The sequence below is a fragment of the Exserohilum turcica genome (assembly GCF_000359705.1).
Source record: "Exserohilum turcica Et28A unplaced genomic scaffold SETTUscaffold_21, whole genome shotgun sequence".
NCBI lineage: Eukaryota > Fungi > Ascomycota > Dothideomycetes > Pleosporales > Pleosporaceae > Exserohilum > Exserohilum turcicum.
In genome coordinates, this window is record NW_007360037.1 from 232,464 (window position 1) to 254,562 (window position 22,099).

At 50.2% G+C, this 22,099-nt stretch overlaps 7 protein-coding genes across 7 annotated transcripts; 3 read left to right on the forward strand and 4 right to left on the reverse strand.

Moving 5' to 3' along the window:
* Window positions 1-757: 757 nt before the first annotated feature.
* Window positions 758-2,296, forward strand: SETTUDRAFT_169282 (uncharacterized protein). Its single transcript, XM_008027982.1, has 2 exons — window positions 758-882; window positions 951-2,296. The coding sequence occupies exons 1-2, from the start codon at window positions 818-820 to the stop codon at window positions 2,137-2,139; spliced, it is 1,254 nt and encodes a 417-aa protein (XP_008026173.1). The 5' UTR covers window positions 758-817; the 3' UTR covers window positions 2,140-2,296.
* Window positions 2,297-3,254: 958 nt separating this feature from the next.
* On the reverse strand, window positions 3,255-3,821 carry SETTUDRAFT_169283 (uncharacterized protein). The gene is made up of 2 exons (XM_008027983.1): window positions 3,374-3,821; window positions 3,255-3,299 (listed from the first exon to the last, which is right to left on the reverse strand). Exon 1 carries the CDS (start codon window positions 3,774-3,776, stop codon window positions 3,426-3,428), a length of 351 nt encoding a protein of 116 aa, XP_008026174.1. The 5' UTR covers window positions 3,777-3,821; the 3' UTR covers window positions 3,255-3,299; window positions 3,374-3,425.
* Window positions 3,822-4,515: 694 nt separating this feature from the next.
* On the forward strand, window positions 4,516-5,548 carry SETTUDRAFT_28568 (uncharacterized protein; the record flags this gene model as incomplete). Its single annotated transcript, XM_008027897.1, has 3 exons — window positions 4,516-4,844; window positions 4,949-5,024; window positions 5,096-5,548. The coding sequence occupies 3 exons, from the start codon at window positions 4,516-4,518 to the stop codon at window positions 5,546-5,548; spliced, it is 858 nt and encodes a 285-aa protein (XP_008026088.1).
* A 782-nt stretch (window positions 5,549-6,330) lies between these two features.
* On the reverse strand, window positions 6,331-7,411 carry SETTUDRAFT_39669 (glycosyltransferase family 8 protein; the record flags this gene model as incomplete). Its single annotated transcript, XM_008027916.1, has 2 exons — window positions 6,331-6,744; window positions 6,806-7,411. 2 exons carry the CDS (start codon window positions 7,409-7,411, stop codon window positions 6,331-6,333), a joined length of 1,020 nt encoding a protein of 339 aa, XP_008026107.1.
* Window positions 7,412-12,633: 5,222 nt separating this feature from the next.
* SETTUDRAFT_110209 (uncharacterized protein) lies at window positions 12,634-12,917 on the forward strand (the record flags this gene model as incomplete). Its single annotated transcript, XM_008027984.1, has 2 exons — window positions 12,634-12,684; window positions 12,735-12,917. The coding sequence occupies 2 exons, from the start codon at window positions 12,634-12,636 to the stop codon at window positions 12,915-12,917; spliced, it is 234 nt and encodes a 77-aa protein (XP_008026175.1).
* A 1,764-nt stretch (window positions 12,918-14,681) lies between these two features.
* Window positions 14,682-15,008, reverse strand: SETTUDRAFT_39670 (uncharacterized protein; the record flags this gene model as incomplete). The annotated part of the gene is made up of 1 exon (XM_008027917.1): window positions 14,682-15,008. One exon carries the CDS (start codon window positions 15,006-15,008, stop codon window positions 14,682-14,684), a length of 327 nt encoding a protein of 108 aa, XP_008026108.1.
* Window positions 15,009-17,115: 2,107 nt separating this feature from the next.
* On the reverse strand, window positions 17,116-20,663 carry SETTUDRAFT_151209 (uncharacterized protein; the record flags this gene model as incomplete). The annotated part of the gene is made up of 3 exons (XM_008027985.1): window positions 17,116-17,846; window positions 17,897-20,216; window positions 20,264-20,663. The coding sequence occupies 3 exons, from the start codon at window positions 20,661-20,663 to the stop codon at window positions 17,387-17,389; spliced, it is 3,180 nt and encodes a 1,059-aa protein (XP_008026176.1). The 3' UTR covers window positions 17,116-17,386.
* Between the last annotated feature and the right edge of the window lie 1,436 nt (window positions 20,664-22,099).

Below are 22,099 nucleotides of genomic sequence, written 5' to 3' on the forward strand. Positions count from 1 at the left end.
GCTGTGTATTCCAGGTGCATTGCAACCTCCCGGCTGGCTCGACTTGCCCACGCATACGCCATCTGGCGCCATTTGACGCTTATCATGCTGGAGCTGAGGGAGACATACGAGCGATAACTCGGAGCTTGACCCAGGTGCGATGGAGGTGTCATGGCGGCTTCGGCATGGCAGTGTTGTCCGGGATGCGCCAATCAGCTCAGTCCAGCCAGCTGCAGTGGCGTGCGGCTGAGTGCAAAGCCGGTCAATGACTAGATAGACGACGATGGGCGGGAGCATGCAGTCATGTAGTCGCGATGCTGACATAAGGCCAGGGTGAAGGAGTGGGCCGCTCCAGGCCCAGCTCCACACCCGACGGGCGTGGCGGGGTGTGGGGAGACGGGACTTGCCGGCTGGCGCGGTGCCAGTGCAGGCGTGGCATTCTGTTCCTGGGCGCAACCACAGCCCGTGTGTCTTGCTTTTGCGTGTGCTTACAGCGATGCAGATGGAGGGGGGCCAGGGGTGCTGTGGTGTTGTGGTGTTGTGGTGTTGTGTGTGTGCCGGCAGATGGCAACAGGCGCGGCGGCGGGTCCAAGTCGCGCGTGCCATTGCCGAAGAAACGTGACCTGGCGCTTCGGCCTCCGAGATCCTCGGCTCAGCAAGCTCTCGCGCCCGCCCCACAAGCAGAGTTAAGTAGAGTTAAGAGACGTGCCTCTCCGCCTCCGCAATCTGCCTCCCATCGCCTCTAACCCTCGTCTTTGCCCTTGCCTTGCCTTGCCTGCACATTCCTTGCCTGCTACGCTCTTCGCCCAGTCGCATCTTCTCTCTCTCCACCGCAAACATGAGCGACCGCCTCAAGTCCATCGCCTCCCACGTGACGCCCGCCACCAGCGGGCTGTCGGCCATGTAAGCAGTGCCACCAAAAACGCGACGCGCAGTGCGTGGCATGGCAGTGACTGACGGCAAAATGACAGCACCACCAAGAACCCCGACGACATCGTCATCACATTGGCCATCCGCACGCCCCTCACAAAGGCCTACAAGGGCGGCTTCAAGGACACGACGCTCGACGGCATCGTTGTCAAGACGCTCAAGCAGGTCGTCGCCAAGATGAACATGGACCCTGCCCTTGTAGAGGACATTTGCCTGGGCAACGTGTCCAGCGCAAAGGCCGCCTACTACATCCGCGCCTCGATGCTCGCCGCCGGCTTCCCCAACACCACGTCCGGCTCGTCGGTGAACCGCTTCTGCTCGTCGGGCCTCAAGGCCGTGCAGGACATTGCCAACCAGATCTCTCTCGGCAACATTGAGATTGGTCTGGCCGTCGGTGTCGAGAGCATGACCGAGGGAGGAGACAGGCTCGAGAGGCCCTTTACCGGCGAGGTGCTCGAGAACCAGGAGGCCACCGACTGCATGCAGCCCATGGGCCAGACATCAGAGAACGTCGGCAACGACTTCAACATCTCGCGTGAGCGCCAGGACAGGTTCGCCGCCGAGTCGTACCGAAGAGCCGAGGCTGCCCAAAAGGCCGGCCTTTTCGACGATGAGATTGTGCCCATCCCCGTCGAGATCAAGGACCCCAAGACGGGCGAGACCAAGACCGTCGTCTTGACAAAGGACGAGGGTATCCGACCAGGCACCACCTTTGAGAGCCTCCAGAAGATCAAGCCAGCTTTCCTTCCCCACGGCGACAAGTCTCACGCCGGTAACTCTTCGCAACTTACCGATGGTGGCGCTGCCGTTCTTCTTATGAAGCGCTCCACTGCCCAGAGGCTCGGCCAGCCTATCCTCGCCAAGTACGTCGGTGCCACAGTTGCTGGACTCGCCCCAAGGATCATGGGCATTGGCCCCTCGGTTGCCATTCCTAAGCTCCTTGGCAAGTTCAACCTTACCATCGACGACATCGACCTCGTTGAGATCAACGAAGCCTTTGCATCCATGGCCGTCTACTGCATGGAGACACTCAAGATCGACCACCAGAAGCTCAACGTCAGGGGTGGTGCTATCGCCCTCGGCCACCCGCTCGGCTGCACAGGTGCACGACAAATCGTCACTGGTCTGAGTGAGTGCAGGAGGCAAAAGAAGAAGATTCTCCTCACCAGTATGTGCATTGGTACTGGTATGGGTATGGCAGGTCTGTTCGTCAACGAGCAGAATGTTTAGTATGTTTCATGATCTCGATAGCACTTGTAAAATTTCACGGGTTGGGGTTTTTTCTTAGCGGCCATGTTATGCATTTTAGCCGTGTACGAGATACTTTGCGAGTGGATAGAATACAGCTTCATGCATTGATTTTCACCTTTGGGTCGCAATAATATCGCTCTATCTGGAAAATGCACTTTTCGACAAGGCTCGGTTCTTCGTCGTGATTATAATCGCGCATTGTAGTCGTGCCTCGGCAAGTTCTGTTACGCGCTAACCAATGTTTACTCATCTTTGATATATATGCCGACGCCTGTATCCGACAGTAAAGGTCCTGAATTTACAGCTGGTTATCAATGTGAAGGGTCTGTATGAAGTGTGTGGACTGAGAAACAGTATTGACCAAGCAGAATACACAGTCTTGAGATTGTAGAGCTGGACAAAATGCGCCGATACCATTGCTACATTGGTTTTAGAATCCCCAGCGAGAAATTTCCTAAGCAATACCAGAAATTAGATACACACAGCTCCAATTGCAATATCTGCTTCCTTACCATACATACTCTTGCTTTCCCTGTTGCGATATGTGCTACATTGTCGCGATGTCTACACATGACGTCGCAATCCATTGGCGTCTGCCCCGGTGCTCGGTCCGCGCCATCACGGACCACGCTACTCCACTCGCACTCCCCAATTCGCACCCACACAAAACTTACGCGCTCTCCATCCTGTCATTGCGCAGCAAACTCCCACATTACATGACAATGCAGATCACACACGCCATTTGAAATGGACGCTGATGAGGAACCCATGTCCAGGTATACAAATCACCCTAAGTACTTACTTCCTGACTTGGCTCTGATCAAAATTTGGTTTTTTTCGACGCAAAGACAGAAAGAAAAGGGCTGACGGACCAATCAGCAGCAATACCAACTCCGATACTTTACAAAATGACTACCACCACCATCTAGATGGCCCGTATTTCTATCGTGTCACGAGTGAATATAGCGCTACGCTTTTCCATATTCCTGCTCAATCTGCTGCACGAGGCCAGAAGAAGTGCTTGTTCCAGACAACATGTGCATTCGACTATTCGCATCTAAGCGGCGAATGTATTCAAGAACACTTAAGACTGAGGGATTCAGGACCGAGTCCGTTCATCTCCGTTTTTGACGATTTCGGTAGGCTATTTCTGCAGTATCTTGATAACATCATTTTGTGTACAGTGGACTGGAACTAACGTTGGAATCCTTAGCTGAGGCACTACGCGTGGCGTACACTTTTTATTTGCGTGGCCATGAAGCTATTCAAATAGTCCAGATCGATGCTTCGAATCTGATGGCTTCGCTTGAAGTGGGAATAGGGAACAGCCATGATGCAGTGATACCGGTGTGGCAGGGCAATTTGGGTGGTAGCCTCCAAGAAGATATCTGGCTTCGGGTGATGGATATCGGGCCGCTTTTCGCCCTGGATCCAAAGCTCATGCGGTCGTCGGAATGGCTAGCATGTGGATCGATTGTTGCGCCACGGTATTCGGCCTCGTGGCCTGTTCTTGCTGGGGAACTGTTCTTTGAAGAGACGTACGGGGAGGAATTGGTGCATCTGCTGGAGGACCATTGTGGGTGTGCGCCAGAGTATTTCAGGGAGGAGACCGACATGGCGGCAAAGTATGCGTATGATTGGACTGAGAGAAGATTTCTGGAGATCACGCCGAGAGACCGACCGGGTGTAAGCTATGGTGGGATTCCCACTGCCGGCGTAGGATTGAATCCGGTTTCGTCCATTTTCGCGCGTCCAACGCTATTCGGGTATGCGGGATATCTACGAGGGATGATTGTCATGGATTGATGATGTATGATGCATGTATTAGTATTGTAGTATTAGGAAAACACTCAAGTGGTTTTGAACGTAGTATTAGGCTAATGAACAACTTGTCACCATGCAGAATCCCTAGTGTCTTGGTTTCTTTGTTGCAGGATTGAACTATTGTGCTTGACTTGGATCGAATGAGCAACCATCGACTCATGAATCTGTTGGTGAAGAAATATCGCACTGGAGCATCAGTGTTCAGAGCCTGACAGAGCCAACCTCGTACTGGTTCTTGCAGTATTCGAGACAGTCTCTACCCACTATCGCTTCTTTCACTGTTTAGGCAGAACTTTCCGACTAACCCCCAATTGGAAAGTGAATGTAACCAAAGTAGAAAATGCGATCCATCGTAGAAGATAGAGTGAAGGACAAAATTTGCGCGACTCCGAGTTTTTAACGTGCCTGAGCTCTTACCTCACCAAATACTTCCAACTCTTATCCGAGCCTCAATCGTATCATCAATTTGCTCTCTTGAAGCACTCGATTCTGACTCTTGTTCTCCATTGGATACTTGGCTACACCGAGATCATGTCAGCGAACAGATCGAGTCTCGAGGACTTGCCGCAGCACACTGCCGAGGATAGATTCCTCGAGTTAGGAGATGCTCTCGAAAACTTGGATGATACGGAACAAGACCAAGACGAAGCTGCAGATGAGGATGGCGAAGCCAGCGCCACTAAAGACGACGATTCGGGGCTGCGCTTGATGATCAAAGACAAACCCCGAGCGCCATACAAGTGGACCATCACCCACCAGCTCGTCTGGATGAAGGAAATGGGCCGAACCCTGCCAACTAATTTCTTCTCATGGGCCGAAACGCCCTTGGAAAGCGTCGCGACGCCAATCAACGTCGACCTGTCAGTTCTCACAATCGAACTGACAGCAAAGGAGATCTTAACCGCAAGTAAAACTCTCCATATACTCTTACATCTATCTAAAAATCATGCTAGTTCTTTCCCAGCCACTTCGTTATCCCCGAGATCCAAGACCGCTTCAACCGCAACGGCATCAAAGGCACCTTCCAAGCCATGTTCATCGTACGTACCCCAACACCTCCCAGCCCACACATCAAGAAAATCCCACGTACTAACCAACATCTGCACCGAAGAACATGCAGCGCACCCTCCGCACCCCATACATCGTGATGCCGCGCCAGGTGCGCGCGCAGATCAAGCACGCTGTCAAGGTCTACGGCAAGACCGATGCAGCGGGGCCCTGCATGACATTCACGACGCGCCACTACACCTTTGCGTGCGCCCAGGAAGACAAGATCCCGTACCCGCTGATCAACTGCGGTGACGGGATCCATCCGTCTGACTTCCCACAAGGCGCTGACGCAGGCCCTTTCACCAAGGCGCTCATAAAAGCGCAGGTCATGGCGCACAACGAAGTTACGGTCCAGGAGTTGGATACGTACCTGGCACTTGTGGGCATTGACAGGGGCTTGGAGCAGGGGTACTCAGATCAGGATTTTTATCAGAGACATGTGGATTCCGTGAGGAAGTACCAGCAGGAGCTGAGGGTTGAGGCGGATACCAAGGGGTATAAGTGGGAGACGTGAGGGGTTTGCTGGTAGAGAGACTTTGTGGAGGTATTTGGGTAAGAGGGGTGATGAGGGGATAATGCGGGCTGCAAGGGCAGAGACAGGTTTTCTTCAAACAAGTTTGTGATTTCAGCTGCGAGGGAGTAATACGACGATACGATGGTGGAGTAATGGAGTCTATCAACTTGGTACTGGTTTTTTCGGAATTGGGTTTGTAGAATAGTAGATTCAAGCATGATCTGGCTGCTTGTAAGAGATTCCTGTATGAAATTCAATGTCTCTTCGTTAGAAGACCCTACATATGTTGCTAGAAGATAAAGATTACAAAAGAAAATGCCGATGCACGGCTTTCTAGCACGAATGGCTGTATCAAGGTAAACATCTCATTGCAAGATCCAGCAAGCCAATATCTCTTCCCCAAAGATATTCATCACCGAAGAATGATACACTCCTCCGGTATCAAGTGAAAAATCCCTAGTATATAGCAGAGTGCCTTTCCTTAGGGCTCTGGTGTTGTACATAGCATGCGTAGTAACTACTGAAGATGTGCGACCTCAGTCTCCAAGTGCACTCATCTTGAGTTTTACGGGAGCGGTTGGATCGGGTAAACTCGAAGCAGGCGGTTTCCAGTTGTCGTAGCTAGAGCCACAGATTTTCTGTCCAAAGCAAAATTAGCCTTCTCTCGTTTCTTGGTTTGGAAAATCGTCTCAATTCCCTCTCACCTTACGGTTGCTGGCATAGTCTTTATACAAGCCTAGCCAGATATCGCGATCCCTGCAATCCTGTTCTTTTCCGTCGGTTCAATTCCTGCACTTGGGTTGGTGCTCCTCGATTTCCGATTTCAAAGCCTGGCGCCATGGTTTGGGCATTGGCCAATCTGAAAAACGAACAAACTTGGCTTCCTCCAATGCTTTTGCGCCGTCCCATGTCTCGTCCGCGCCGAGGTATTTCTCGTGGGTATGTGATCGGAATTCAGCGGTAATGAGGTCGTATCGGCGGTGCGGTATTATTATGCATGTGTCTTTGTATAGTGTGTTGAGTATGTCCATGTCAAAACCCGAGTCGTTGCGGTTCATGAATTGTTGTACACGGTGCCATTCTCTCGCAGAAGGCTCGATTACGACCGATTGGCTGGATAGAAATGGCTGGTCGAGCCAGTATGCTCGAGGCATTGCAACCGCTGATGATGGTAGCAGGAAAAGCTCGTCCATGTGCTGTTCGTAGGAATTGGTTAGTACGACCGGGGCCATTTGGAAGGTCAGGGTAGCGACTTACCTCTCGAACAATGGCGTCTGAATCGAGAGATATGACGCGTTTATACTGAGTTTGGTTGAAGGCTAGCAGTTTTGTGAAGCTTTCCCTCCACGTTGTATCGCCTTTCTCAAATGATTGCACCTGTATTGGTACAAGTTTGACTTGGTAACTGTCCCTGGCTTTTGCAAGAAGCTTGCTCTCGGTTGAATCATCGGTTGTGTTGTCTTCAGATACATGCCAGTCTTCTGGATACATCATGACGCGGTCGGCCTTTGTCTCGGAGCGGTGAAGCGCGTCGAGTATCATGAGGGAGTTGCAAAGGTAATTTGCATTTGTGACATATTGCAGATATGCAAAGTCGCTCCATTGTACACTGGCATCGCTTTTTGGGGGTGGAGACGTATTGGTAGTGTATTGCAGTAGGTCGGCTTTAGTAGGAGCCAGAGTAATGGAGCATAACAGAGACCAAGCCATAAGCAACAATGTAGTTGCCATCAAAGCGGTGCGAACGCGTCGAAGCGTAAACCACTTTGGAAATTGTGCTGACGGCGACATGTCAGCGGGGGCCTCGGTTTTTCCATTCAAGTGCAACCGTTGGTACCGTGGATAAATCCATTGCTTGGACATAGTCTAACTGTGAGAAGATTGTCAGGTTAGGACGGTATAGGTAGCAATGGAAGATAGAGCAGTATCAGTACTAGTGTCGCACGAGGAGAAACGCTAGTGAGCTGTACGAGCGATCGGAGGTACGTATGTATATACTAAGCTTAGGTCAGGGCACGTGATAATGCAATAAGGTTTCGTCGGCTGACGCGGATTATGACACCACCACGGGTCAGAAGTTGTTATGCTCAGGGTGTCTCAGGTTTTATGAGTGCGTTTCAAGGAATCGGAGCTTTGGGCGAGCGGAAAAAGAGCGTATAATTATTTCGTGGGAGTACATCAGCGCGAAGGTTAGTTGGAAATCATTCACCTACAACCCGTCACTCAGAGCGGCCTATTGTCACGTGCTTTGCGGGACGGCTCGTCGAGTCATGGATTGAGCATGACTGAATCCGTCACAAACTCAGGTTTGTGACGAAAAGGCGTCGATATATAGCTCTTGTCGCCGCGGTAAATGCATGGTAGACGCCAAGTTGCTGCATGGATTATACACCCCTTTGACTTTGTCTAACCCTATTCTGTGCTATCTTCTCTAGTACCAACATCTGTGTCGCGTCAGCGAACGTGATGCTCTATTTCTACTTCGTCTTGCGTTTCTAGCGTTTGTGGCTGCCACCTAAAACTCTTAGTGCCCTGTAGCAACAAGAGATACCGTCTTGACGAGCCCTGATGATTCTCCATAGACACAACATGAAAACGCAAACAGTATCCTCGATCACACACCAAAGCACTTCATATTCCCCTGTCTAACCAAAAAGCTTCCATAAATCTATAAAGTCTACCGTGGCACTATGCAGGCAATTTTCGCATACTACATGTAGTACCAGGGGTAATTGATAATCATATGTTTACCAATTCCGTCAAAAGCCTGGCTCTTGGCTTGCAAACTCGACTGATAATTCAACTGGCATCCACATTGACTCTGCTACATGCAATTGCCTTCGTTTCTTGATGTTGGGGTCCATGGCAAAGGAAGGGTTATAGAACCAAGGACTTTGTGTTCAGATGAAAGAATAGTATGATTGATGGACATCAGGATTGGAATTGCATATGAAACTCTGCCATTTTGCTTTGCAAGCAAGAAGCTGCTCTCTAGAGGCGAAATTTCACAGCTTGTAAGACGAAGCCATGGAGAATGTCAGTACATTGAATTTTTTGACGATTCTATGAGAATTGAGGAGCTCCAGGGTGATGATATGTTCATAGGTAGCTGGAAAGAGCTGTTTCCACTCCTGGAACGTGAAGGAAGTGGAAGAAATTAGCCACGACCTAAAACCACCTTGATGGAGACGGCAAAGTCCCTTTATTGAGCCATATTTCTTTGATTAGCAATGTCGCATTTGGTTTCGGCGCTTACTTGGGTGTCATCATCCTGGTTGCTATCGAGTTTTGGTGGAAGCGCTCGGCGATGAACAAGCATTATAACGACATGTGCACGAGGCAGTTGTTCATCGCACAATGTATAAATAGAAAGTATCAGAATCCTGGGTTTTCTCACAATTTCATTTTGAGACATGCTTTCCCTTTGTATGGAGATATGATTGACTGTGTGTCATGGCGGTGCGCACAGCACTCATAGCAACATCCCATACCGGTTTCATTTCCTGAGAGAGTCCGAGTATGCTGTCCAATACAAATACGAAGGATCAAATTTTGGATAAAACCAACAACTATTGCCGGAGTAATATGTGCGCAAACGAGCCATGTTTATTGAGGCGCTGTAATGTACGCGTGGGGTTTTCCGCACTGATCATGAATCAAGTGCCTCGCTGGGGCTGTCAACGCTAAGTCCCCACGCCACTGAGACCCGAATGCTTGGATGCTGCGACTAAGTTGACAGGATTAGCGGATTTGGAACGATTGGGCCGTCACTTCCGTCCAGCATCGGTAAATGCGGCAAGAATATCCTTGTCATCTGCTTGACAGTTGGGCGCAGCAATATCAGCTATTTCACCAGCTTGAGGGATATCCGCCTACGGGAAATAGCAGTTTCGAAACGAAGTGTATTACTGTACGAGACCATCAAACTCTATCTAACATGACGATGGAAGAATAACCAAAAAGATTAAGCATTTATGAGGCCTGCTTTAATGCGCAACACTGGAATGCATTGACAACAGCGTACTCCTTCATTTTAATCATGTCGCATCTATGTCCGAATATTGTGTGGCTTTTCGATCCCATCACAAGTTTAGTGATGCGAATAATTTAGAATTTTTTTTATAGAATGACGATGCGACGGAGATCTGCACGAAGGAAAGAAGCGTTCCTCCAGTTCGTGCCGTCAGCACCGGCCTCTCACTTGACTTCCATTTGAGTTATAGCGATTTGGGTATCAATTCAAAGATATTTCAAGTATCATCATCCGTTTTTAACCACTGTCGTCGATGAAGAGCTACATAACTCAGAAGTAGATAGTGCTGTACCGAATCTACAAGACAACACTGGATTATTACCATGGTGGATAGTGACATAGAAGCGCACCGAGATGAGCTACAGAATTCCCAGTGTTACTAGCAGTGCTAGTTATACGTAACATGTAAAACTATTCATGAAGCCGCGAAGACATGCGGCGCGCGCAGCACACTAGCTTCTATAGTGGTTACATCGCCAGAGCAGAGGTATCTCAATTCCAAACCTGAGTAGCGGAGTAAGAAGAAACCATAGCAATTAGTAGCTGCCCGGGATATCTAGCGTAGCATTAAGTGTGGGTAAGTCTGAGTCTGATAACTAGACCAGAGTGAACAGGAGAGTCACGTGAGTAATTTTAGTGTACGTGGAACGTTTGAACATTGATATCGAAACGGCCTTACTACACATTAAATACTTCGTGTATGAAATAGAATCGGTATGTTACTGATAATGACTCCTGATGATCAATGATAGCAAGCGGTCCGATTCTCCAACTTCCCCCGTTCCTGTGCCAGGACCAATTAGCCGAACACGGCTAGCTGGATATTCCTCGGCGATCCTGCTATTCGCGCGGAAATGGATGCCGAAGCCCGTTGAAAGGGGCCTTTTGATCTGCGTTATGTCGGATTACTTTGTGGTTTACCACGATCTTCATACACTGTGAGATCAGCCGTATTTCGCCCTACTCGTAAGCGACACACCGCAAACAGGTCTTATGCAATCGAGAAACGCTTGTTGAGCTTTAGCAAAGTAGAGATCGGGATTATTAGAACTCTGTTTTCAGGATAACTTGGTCTGTTCATTGCTTATTGGTAGAGTAATATGCGATTAAGGTTACGGCGGATTCTATACATGTCAGACAGTAACGGTTCAACGTCCTATCAAGACGTTGATTGTCCTACTACGAAGCAGGCGTCAGCATTAGCGCTGTAGTATCTAAATTATATAGCTAGTACTATACCTCAATATCTTAGCGCTTATCTTTGTACTTGAAGATAATCGGGGCTTTAGCATTCGATACTATTAAGTCAGACTGCCTAGTTTACAGCGGTCTTCGCATATGCGCCGCGACGAATAAAGTGTAAAAGCACATTCTGCTAGGAGCTTCCCGCTTCAGAGCGAGGTGTACCGGAAAAACAAGAGCTTCACAACAGATGTGCGCAAGATCCGACAGCCTACAGATGTGTCGAGAACTTGTGAGCGACTAAAGAGTAATGGGTTCCGCCAAAGAGTAATGGGTTCTGTTCCGCCGTACCTCCTGGCACGCTTGGATGGACCATATTGGGATCCTCCAGTAAGCTCTGTAAAGTGCTACACTAGCGTACTGAGTAGTGGTTTTAGAGGGGTCTTGGCAGATTGAATCACGCTCGCTACTGAGCGACACTTACTCGTGGGATGTGCCAGATCTTCAAACTCCAGACTCCTGGCTATTCTCAAACAGATACAGGAATAAACATGAGGTCATAACCCAAGTTCCGTAAATGCAGCTCGAAACAAGACCCATATCCGTACCGTAAGCGAGAATGGGGTATAGACAGGGTGATCTTAGGAGTAGTGTTCTGTACTATACATTATGCTAAAACTTATTCGCTACATGGCAGCTCGAATTAGACCGTTCCGCGCATTTAGCCGAACCGAGCATTACGCCGTGAGCTATAGAGCATTGTATGGGCTGCCTCGCTTGGAAATAGCTGTGAAAAGGGTTATCAGACTATACTGGATCAGGGAAAACTCCGAGGCCTTAGATTAAATGGACGGAATAATAGTACTGGAGTGAAGTCCACACATAAACAGCGGTGAGCCAGGGACCTGGTAGATGGATGTGGAAATTCACGTGGGATACATCCGCAATGCGCATCTTGAATCTCCGCCAATGGAACCAAGCATGGGGAAAAGCTTCTGCTGCCAAGTGTGGAGAGGGCGTGATGCTTGTTTTGTTTCTTCACTAGACTCAGACACTGTTAAAACCAGGGAAACACACACCATGCGCAGACAAAGGCTCCGGTCACGACGACGATTTGAATGGAAGCCAGTAGGAATGTAGCGGCTGGTTGTTTAGATGCTATCCGGGTTTCCACTGGAAAGATGGCTAGATGCGGAGGTGTTGCGCGCTAAGTAAGTACTTAAGTGGACGCACAGATGCTGACGCCCGCTAGCACGTTGGCGACAACGAAGACATCTATGTGCTCCGTCTGGCTTCTGTTGCATCGCTTGAGCTGTGTCTTCATCAACAACCCTGTCTATACTGCGATCTTGACAGCGATATTGTTCCAGTCCGGAACCAATCAACATAAGTACCTTTTAAGCATGCGCCTGTTATAATTGGCTGGGCGCCGAACCGTGACTCGAGTCAAGCGAAGAATGTCCTAAGAATAAACAAGAAACACTCGCTGATGAGCTATGACTTCGTGGTTTGCAACTTTGCATTCATGCGTAGTGTGAGTCTTCTCGTTGTTGAACCATTATCACAGCATGAAGTACGGGAACTCGTTTAGCCCTTCATGCTTCAGGTCTGGATTCGGCGTTCCGCAAACAGGGGTACGACACGACGCGAGGGCTCACGGACCCAACCGCGACATGGGCAAATCTAAACCAATTCATCTACTTGTTTAGATTAGGGCCGACACTAATTAACGGAAGCTGGATATCGTTAGTATCAGTTGCTTCGATTATGATAAGAAGGGCTTCATCGAACGTCCATCTTGTCCATTGTCCTCATCCACAACGCAAAAGCCTTCCAGACAAACCTCGTTTCACTCTCCAACACCATCATCATGAAGTTCCAGGCTATCATCCTCTTCTTCGCCGCCACGGCTTTCGCCGGGGTGAGTATTTCTCACCCAGCTTCCATTTGCAGAGACTGACAAAATTGCAGCAATGCAGAAGCCGCGGGGAAAAATTCACCCAAAGCCATGCCGAGCTTCCCGAAGCCACTGATAAGAACAACGTATTCAGTTACTGCCCGAATGCTGTAGGATGCTGTACCGATGGCAGTGTGTGGTATGCATGCAAGACTGTAAGCCCTTCCTCTTCCGTATCTATGAAACTAGTGTGCTGATAATTTGCAGTCATGCCCTGCTGGTGCTGCTTGCAGTGGTAGCTGCTAGGCTCAACAAGCTAGGAATGTGAATAGTTATGATTGGAAAATGTAAATATAATCATGAGCTTTTAACACTCCAATGTTACATGCAGTGATCGGCCACGCTACCTTTTACTATACGACTCTACAGGTGCTGTTCCTTGTGCAGCAACAAAATACATCACGATATTTTCGTCCGAACAACCTCTTGGCAGTTCATTCTAGCATCTGTAACTGGCTCTATGCACTGGTCAGCTATGACTGAAATATTGCATCTTAGAGGTTGTTGTTGCGATAACTACTTTCGTATGGGCTATCTGATTTGTACATGATCAAGCGTATCTTGTTCTACTTTAAGCATGGTCATTTTGACAATATGAAGCTGCCTGGATGGCTTAACAACCGTCAAGAGCATCTCTTCAATGAGCAGACGTGTAACTTAGGCTACAACGCTCAATCAAATACATGCTCACGCTTGCCCTAGAACAGATTAGCTAATGCAGGCGCTTTATTAGCTTCAGGGAAGCACCATGTACCCCTGATGATCTGTACGAGCGGTGTACCATTAGATTACTACTAAGCCAGTTTAACAACACTCACCGCTAAACATTTCTTGGCACACATGTAGAACATGCACGACCGAGTAACCACACCGCAAAACATCCAAGGACCTATGTGTGCAAATGATGGTTTTACTAGCAGCCTAAATGTACGCTACCCTAGGCGTCTTGACACCTTTCTAAAAGCAGAGACATTCCAAAATATCCATGTCATTTGTTTTCCCAACTAGTGATCTGACTCATATTCCCTGTTACGATGTACTCTACTCGTACTATTCATCTCACTCACTCTGCGTGCACCTAGCAGCTAAAACGCAAAAAAAAATAGCTACATGATAACCTGGATCGATCTCAAATTAAAATGTCCAAGTGAAGTCTGTAGGCGTAGCGATCTGGAAGCCACCCGGCGCCTTCATAACCAGCTGTAATCCAATCATAGGCAGAAGATGGGATGAAAGTCCCGCAGTCACGACTAGACTTAATCGCGCCCAGATTTTCAATTTGAAATATACACTGAACCCGTGTGTTGTTGGGTCATGTATAACATACACTTCTGGTGCTGGTAGGCTGAGCTGTGGGAGCCGGGGGAAGTGGATCATGGCGCTGTGCACGGATATTAGAGGTGCCTTAAAAGAAACATGTCCTTTTTTATGAAGTAACGGTGCAGATATCACGGACTACTACATGCCAGAGTGTGAGGGGACTGTGAAGCGACTCGGTGCATATATTCAAAGTAGCATGTGTTGTCGCTAACTGTAACACAAAGTTGTCAGCTAACATCATTACACCGAGCATACAGATTGCAAATGATGGATTCTTTCACAACTCACATATACGTGTTGATATGCTATTTCCAACTGTCAGAAAGACGCGTCTCATCAGTTCATAAAAGCCACCATGCCGCTTCACATAATGCTTCTACTATCCAGACTATAATTTCTGTTAAAAAAATAACTTCGATACTTGATATCCCCACCTCCACTCCAGGAACGCCAAGTCGCAATAACGCCACATCAATATACCATTTCCCTAATCAATCCTGTCACCAGAAATATTGACCGAAAAGACACACACACACACACACATACACACATCTCCCGCATATACGAAACAGATCCTGCCAAAAAACGCGTCCCACCACTGCTCCTTCGCTCCCAACCCCCCAATCAACACCTCCACCAATTTACCACGAAGCCTGGTGCTTAGCAAACGAAAGCGCCTTATCCGCCTCCTTGACCTTCTTCTCACACTCTTCGAGTTTCTTCTTGGCCTCCTCATACTTTTCCTTCGCCTTGTCGTGTTCCTTCTGCGCCTCGACATGTCGGCGCGTAGCCTGCTCGACATTATTCGGCATATCGAAGTTCGGAGTAGTCCAGCTGATATTCCACGCCGGGAACCCGTCCATGCCGCCCACGCCGGCAAAGCTGGGGGCGTTGTATAGCCGGTGAATGTCATGGAGTGGAGGCACACCTTTGTGGCGGCGATTCCGATACGGTGTTACTTCGTACATTGTCGCTGTAGATCGGACATGTGGTTGCAGCAAGGGAAACTTGCTTCTGGACCGCCTCGGTTCGAAAGTGGGTAGTGTCGAGCGGACTTGGATATCGAGGCGGGCGCGGGCGCGAATAAAGTGCGGAAACTTGTAAGAGCGAGACGAACGAGATGCGGCGTGGATTTATAGCACCAGCACCTTTCTCAAATCGGTATGCCGCCCTGGTAGTGTACGTCGACGGCTCTAGTCCATTAGATAGACAGGGCTGGAGCTGTTCTTTGAATCGTCAGTGCAACCCAAGTGGTTTCCCCATCGTGAGTTCGTTGTCGGAAACCAATGCGCCGACAAGGAGTATGGTCGTTTGAGCCCGGTGGTGGTATCCTTCAATCTACCGCTCGGAAGCTATTCTCCGTTTGCACAAGCTTCCGTGCATGCAGAGAATCTCAGCCACGTCTTCCCCTTCGCTACCCACCCATCCGCCAGCAAACGGCGCCGTTTGTGCGATCTTGGAATGTGACGAGCGCAGGCCTGCCTGGATAGCAGTTGGACTTTTACATACATTCCAGGAATGTACACCCCAATCGTTGCTTCAAGGACTCGAGTGGCTGCGTCGTCTATCTGCCTTTGTAATTCCAATTTCCATTATTCAAATCCACAGTGTTAACATTACGAAACCCCAGCAAGCAAACCGACCAAGTTGATGCATTACCATCTCCAGCCAAGACATTGCCTCAAACGACTGTAACCCAAGGTATACGTCTTGTTACTAGCAAGCTCCCACAACACGCTCGCTTCATTGCACGCACCCTACGCAATCTCAGAGCCACCATACTCGATGGCCGCTCCCCCTGCAATCCAGAAGCCCTTTTCACCAAGATCGATTCGAAAACTCTCCACAGAAAAACACCAGCGGCCGTAACACATGCGCCTCATTTCCTTGCGCGCCGCGCCGCGCCGCACCAAACCAACGCATGCATCAGTGCCCCATCCCTTTCCCTCCCAATCACCCATGGCCATCCCACCTCACGCAATCGTGTCACAAAACAGCCCCTCACCCATATTCCATTGATTGTTGCATGTGTACGTCCCGCAGGTCCAGCGCCGCGGAACCGACGTCAAGACAAACTTGCGGCACTGGCATTCCCCGCTCAGCCTGGGTGCGCACGGTATCCAAACGCGAGCTATCTATTTATCTATCAAGAATGTGTATGATATAGGAGTATAGAAGGAGTGGAAAGTCATTTTTATTCAGCGATATCACTATCAAGTTTGAAATACACTTCCTTTTCCCTTTCTTTGCTTTCAATTCCCCCCCCCCCCGCCTCTCCCCTCAAATACCAAATGCCTTTTCAAATTCTTCCCAGAGCCGACTCATCCAAATATCTACCCGAGGATCTGGCACCCAGTCCTAACAGGGGTATTTGGAATCAAGCGCCTCTGGTACGTTAGTAGTGCAATTAGTGGGTGGGAAGTTGCACCAGCTCGCACAAACGCGGAGTGATGGGGGGAATGATGTGCTACGTATAAGTAGTATAGTGTATTCTGCTACTAGGACTAGGAATACGTATGTAGAACGAGCTAGATCGCTTGTGCGATCTAGTGGTTTCTTTCTCTCTCTCTCTCTCTCTCTCTCGGTGAGATGTAGCGGTCCAGGGCGTTGGGCGCTTGATTAGTGGGTGAAATATTAGAGTTACATAGATCAGTGCAATCGGACGCTGTAGGACAAGATAAGCTAAAAAGATATTAGGGAAAACATGTCGAGAATATGTATATAGATTTCAGTGAAGATAGGGCGTCCCCATCATCATCATCATCATCATCATCATCATCACTATCATTCCTGCCCTCCCTTCCTCCCTTCCTCCCTCCCTCCCTCCCACCGTCCTTTCATCTCCATCTTCTCCTTCATCATCATCATCATCTTCTTCTTCATGTACAATCATCTCACCATGGCAATCACATCCACGCTTTATCTGGCGCAACCAGCAAAAAGCCGAAAAAAAGGCCGAAAAAGAAGAAAAAAAAAAGATACACACACAGATACATGAATCATGTGTTGAATTTTTTTTCTCTTCTGTCTCTCTCTCTCTCTCTCTCTCTGTAAAGATGGGGGCATAAACTCTTTCTTTCTCGTAATTGATTGGTTGGTTGGTTGGTTGGGGCAAAGAGGCACAGGCAAGGTAAGTACCACCAGAAACTCTGTCTCTCTCTCCTCTCTCTCTCTGTCTCTGTGTGTGTGTGTTCATCGTGTTTTGACTCCCGCAAAACGCTTTTCTCATCCCCCCAAGCACACATACACACGCATACACACGCACATCCCAGCGACCCGGCACAGCCGTTCAACGCCATCAAACGCCATCAAAACCACGTCAAGCAGCTCTTGTGACTCCAGGGAATTATCTGAATAGGCTTCGAAGTTCCTCGAGTCGCTGCTTGGTCGCTTCCTCCTTGCTCTTACGCTCCCTGGCCATTGTCAAGTCAGCAAGGGCCTTCTTCTTCTCCTGCAGCACGAGCATCTTCTCCTCGAAGCTGTCCTGCATGATGAAGCGCTTGATCATGACTTCTCTGTCCTGGCCGAGACGGTGCACGCGGTCGACGGCCTGCGCTTCCGCTGCGGGATTGAATTGCGGTTCCATCATGAAAACTTTGTTTGCGGTTGTGAGGTTAAGGCCGAGGCCACCGGCGCCGATGGAAACGAGCATGACGCGCACAGAGGGATCGTTGCGTAGTGCCGCCATAGACTTGTCGCGCGCATCGCGGCTCATGCGGCCATCGAGGCGGACGAGTGTGTGGCCAGCGGTCTTGAGTGCGATTTCTATCAGGTCGAGGTGAGTTGTCCACGAGGAGAAGACGACGCTGGGTGAGGTGTTAGTAATGAAACATGCCTAAAAGTAGAAATTCCATACCTCTTGATAGGTCGCTCGTCGGGATGCGCATCGCTCCAGCGCCTGAATTCATCAAGATCGTTGAGAAGCGCCTTGGTCTTTGTGTGCGGACCGGTATAGCTACCCACCTTCTTGGCCAACTTGGGGTCTTTGCGGATACGGTCTTGCTCCTCAAGGTAAGCGAGGAAGTCGGCTCGCTTTAGTTCGAGTACAGATGGCCGGTTGATATCGTCGCAAACATGGCAGCGAACAAACCCATCGTGTTGGACAAGATCCTTCCACTGATCGCGGAGCTTCTTCACATGGCGCGGACAGACGAGGTGGTAACACGTAGTCATGAATCCCATAGTGTCCTGCGCATTTCCTTCTTCGTCCTCATCATCTGCATCGCCGTCCAATATTGACTTCTTTCCAGGGCAGTAGAGACAGTCGGCTGCGCTTGTAGACTCGAGGAGGTTGAGCATCTCATATGCTTGTTGACGCGTGAGCTGGGGCATCTCCTGGCCATCTTCCTCGATTTCCATGGGCTGCTCGTACGTCATGCCGTCTGTAGTCTTCAAGGCTTCTTCGCTCAGCAAGTCGCGACCGTGGGCGCAGATCAGGCGTAGGTTGAGGATGGCCGTAAGAATACGCGCGTACGACTTGCCGCCCATCTTGTCACCATGGGTCACAGCGAGCACCTTGCGCTGCGTATCCTTCTCAAACCAATCATGCAACTGCCTCTCTTCCTTGGAAAACTGTAGCTTGATGACATAGTCAATCTTCTTCGGCACCTCATCCTTGATTATCTCTTTTGTGCGGCGGATTGTCACCGTACTCACGAGGAGCTGCAGTCGCTTGACCACGTTAGGATCGGCGTTCTTGAAGGGATTGAGAATGTGCGCGTTGAAGCCCGAGGGTGTGTCAAAGGGCTTTAGCTTGATGAAATTGAACAGTGCGCCAAGATCCTCAAGTCGGTTCTGGACTGGCGTACCAGTAACAGCCCATCGTCGCTGGCCCATCATATTGCAGGCAGCCTTGGATTGGTTTGTTGGGTTTCGGATGGTGTGGGCTTCGTCCAGCACAATACGGAACCAGTGGAGATACGGCAAGGCACGTTTCTTATCCATGATATCCTTGGCGATGATATGGTACGTAGTCAAGACGATGTCATGGTCCGCCAGCTTCTCGGGCGTCATGGTGAATCGTTCAGCTCCATGGTACCGCGTCCACTTCAATGCGCTGCCTTCTGGGAAATGTTCCTTGATTTGTTCCTTCCAATTAGTCATTGTACTTAGCGGACATACAAGCAGCGTCGCACGAGTGTTGATCATAGGCTGGATCATTGCAGGAAGGGGTCGCGGAGGAGGCCTCTTTTGGCAAAAGACTTGTGCTGCAGCAATGGATTCGTCGTCACAGATGAGAGACAGGACACTAAGCGTCTTTCCGAGTCCCATCTCGTCAGCCAATATACCTCCCAAGCTTGGGCGTGGTTTCTGCGCTTGCTTTTCGCCAGTGATGATATGTACGTATGAGATGCGACCATTGTCATGCGTCTTGGTCGTCCACATGGGATCTCTTCGCCGATTCAAGTCTTGGGCAGTGTGATCCTTTTCATGCTCGACCATGAAATGAAGCGCTTGCTTTTGATGTGGATACAATCCAGTCTTGATAAGGTTCGATGGCTCACGGGCTGGCAACGCTTCAGAGCTGGTGACGACCGTGTCAAAGACATCGTCTACATCCTGGCGAATCTCATCGACACTGCGGACCACGTAGTTGCTCATGGTAGGGTACTGAGAAGGCATCTGAAAACCATGCTGTGAAACCTGCGTCTTCTGAAAGCCATCTTTGGTTTGCGGGTTGTAGTAGTCATGACGCGCGAGCTCAAACACGGGGGCCTCGAGAATGAGGCCTTTGCTCTTGAGAAACTTGCCGAGGTTATCGGCCATTCGGCGTGGACAGTACAGCTGCAGCGTCATAGTAATCAGGGCAGACGACTGGCTGCCGGGCGGGCCTTCACCTGGTTGCTTTCGACGCGGTTCTGTCCAAGCCAGCCACTTGAGGCCGTTCGTATTGGCGCTGTCGATCAAAGGAGTAAGTCCTTGTGCTGTCTTCATGTCGACCCGACCAAACTCTTTGCCCATGCCGTCCAGAACCATGATGATTTGGTTGCCCTTGTTGCCGCCACCCCTGCGGAAACTGACCTTGATTCGGCTTTGACCGCCGTGGTTGCCAGTGAACTTCTTGGGATCAGGAAAAGGCACGAGGTGAGCTTGAATGTAAGTCTGCTTGACCTTGCCGATGCAGACGTCGTCGTCTCCATTGTCGCGAACGACCTGGACTTCCTCATCGTCGTCACCTGGACATGTTAGCCATACTTGTGTGTTTGTTGGGCGCAGCTCTTACTCATGGTTAGGTCAATGGGCGGCCTTTGCGGAGGCGGGTGTGCAGCAGGGCTGTTTTGATTTTGCAGATCAAGCGCGCTTCCGGCAGCAAAGGTCGGTCTGCTTTGAGGCTTCCGTTGTGGGTCTTCGGTCTTGACTCGCTTTGCAGGCGCCGCCGTGCGCTCTTGAACGTTGTGCAAGCGTTCGACAAGTGAGACTTGGCCGCCGTTGCTGGCTTCGGTGCGGCCGCGGTCAGTGTCTGCACCAGATGAGGCGGGCCGCTTAGGATTTGCACTCTTTGGATTCAGCAGGGCTCGAGGGTCAAACTGCGACAGCTGAGGTACAGGCGATCCATTGTTGTTGTGGTGGTGATGCTGAGTTTCGCCTGGCACGTGCGCAGTTAGCTCGGCGTGAACGAGCATGGAGGATTGGTCTAGTGAAGGCTGGTGGAGGGAAAACATGTCATGCATACTAGGGCTGGAAGTGTCGAATAGACATGTCTCAGGCTCGTGCATGGCAAGCGGGGAGATTGACGTTGTATCCAAAGACGCGGCGTCTGCCATGTCCATGCCCAGACCTGATGCTGCCATGTTGTAAAGAGTGGCTGAGAATATGGGATGCTGGACTTTTCAAAGCAAACAAGAAGGGATGGTGAGAGACGAGAGAAAAGAAGTGGATCAAGAAGCAGACAAGAGAGGAAGAAGTAGAAGAAGAAGAAGAAGAAGAAGAAAAGTAGAGAAATATACCTGTCCTCCGCACCCCTCTGGGGTCAAGTAATAGAGCAGGCTTCATGCTGCCTAGGAGACTGTCGCGGGCAAACGTCGAGTCGTCTCTTTTACCTGCGAGTTTTCTTTTCTTTTCTTTTTCCTTGCTCACTTGTGAGAATCCTCCCAGTTCTTCCCGCGGCGCCGTGATGCTATCCGGCGCAGCGCATCTGATGCCAAGGCCGTGATATGGGCTTCGCGTCGACACGTGGGAAAGGCAGGACAGAAAAGAAAAACGGCCGTGGGGTCACACACACACGGCGGGGGCGTCTCTCTGGCAGGCTCTGATGGCTCTCTGATGGAATGCAGCTGGTCCTGGGCTCGTGGTGGCCGCGGGCGGGATGGCGTAATGCTGATTACTCGGGCGTGCTCCAGTGTGGCCCGGATAAGTAAGTCAGTAAATAAAGGCCAGTGCGGGCGGTGTACAGCAAGTAGAGGACCGGTCGCGGCGAGAGTGGCGGGTTGCGCGAGGCGGCAAGCAGAGTGTCGTCGCAGGGCCGGGCAAGGCAGAGGCAGAGCAGAGACAGGACGGCGTGGGTGAATGATGTGCGTCCGACTGTGGGCTGTTGCCTTTCATGGTCGCCTGTACGGACGTCTTTGGCCTGTGGTGTGGCTGGAAGCGGCCTAGCTCGAGTGCGGTCGGGTATGTCAGATGACCCATCGATTCTTCCGCCTCGTGTGGGTGTGGTGGGCGTGCCTTGCCTGCACACACACTCACACTCACACACACACACACACATACACCCACATCCACGCCGGAACCGAGACGCTGCATGTGTTCGCAGCGCCGTGCCAACGACATCGGATATGCCCCTAATGCACGCTATCCTCCTGCCAGCCTGCGCCGTGTCGTCGACACCAAGAGCCACGACGGCCTGCCGCCTTGGCATCCTCGCCGAATATGCTTTGCTAGCTGTGATGCCTGCAACGCCATGACTGCTCCAGCTGACAGCCCGCACCGCACCACCACCGCTGCCACACTAACCCCACCGTCTTATTGAATTCAAGAGTCCCAACAATGTCCCACAGCCCCCTCCCCCGTTGCTCCTATCCGACGCGCGTTCAACAATGCCACACTGCTGCACCCACTCTCT

What these genes read in the sequence shown, in the direction of transcription:
- SETTUDRAFT_169283 (XM_008027983.1), bottom strand. Translation starts at nt 3,776, where the DNA reads ATGTCGGTCTCCTCCCTGAAATACTCTGGCGCACACCCACAATGGTCC.
- SETTUDRAFT_169282 (XM_008027982.1), top strand. Translation starts at nt 818, where the DNA reads ATGAGCGACCGCCTCAAGTCCATCGCCTCCCACGTGACGCCCGCCACC. An exon ending in ACCAGCGGGCTGTCGGCCAT is followed by an intron (nt 883 to 950) that starts GTAAGCAGTGCC and finishes GCAAAATGACAG; the next exon opens with CACCACCAAGAACCCCGACG.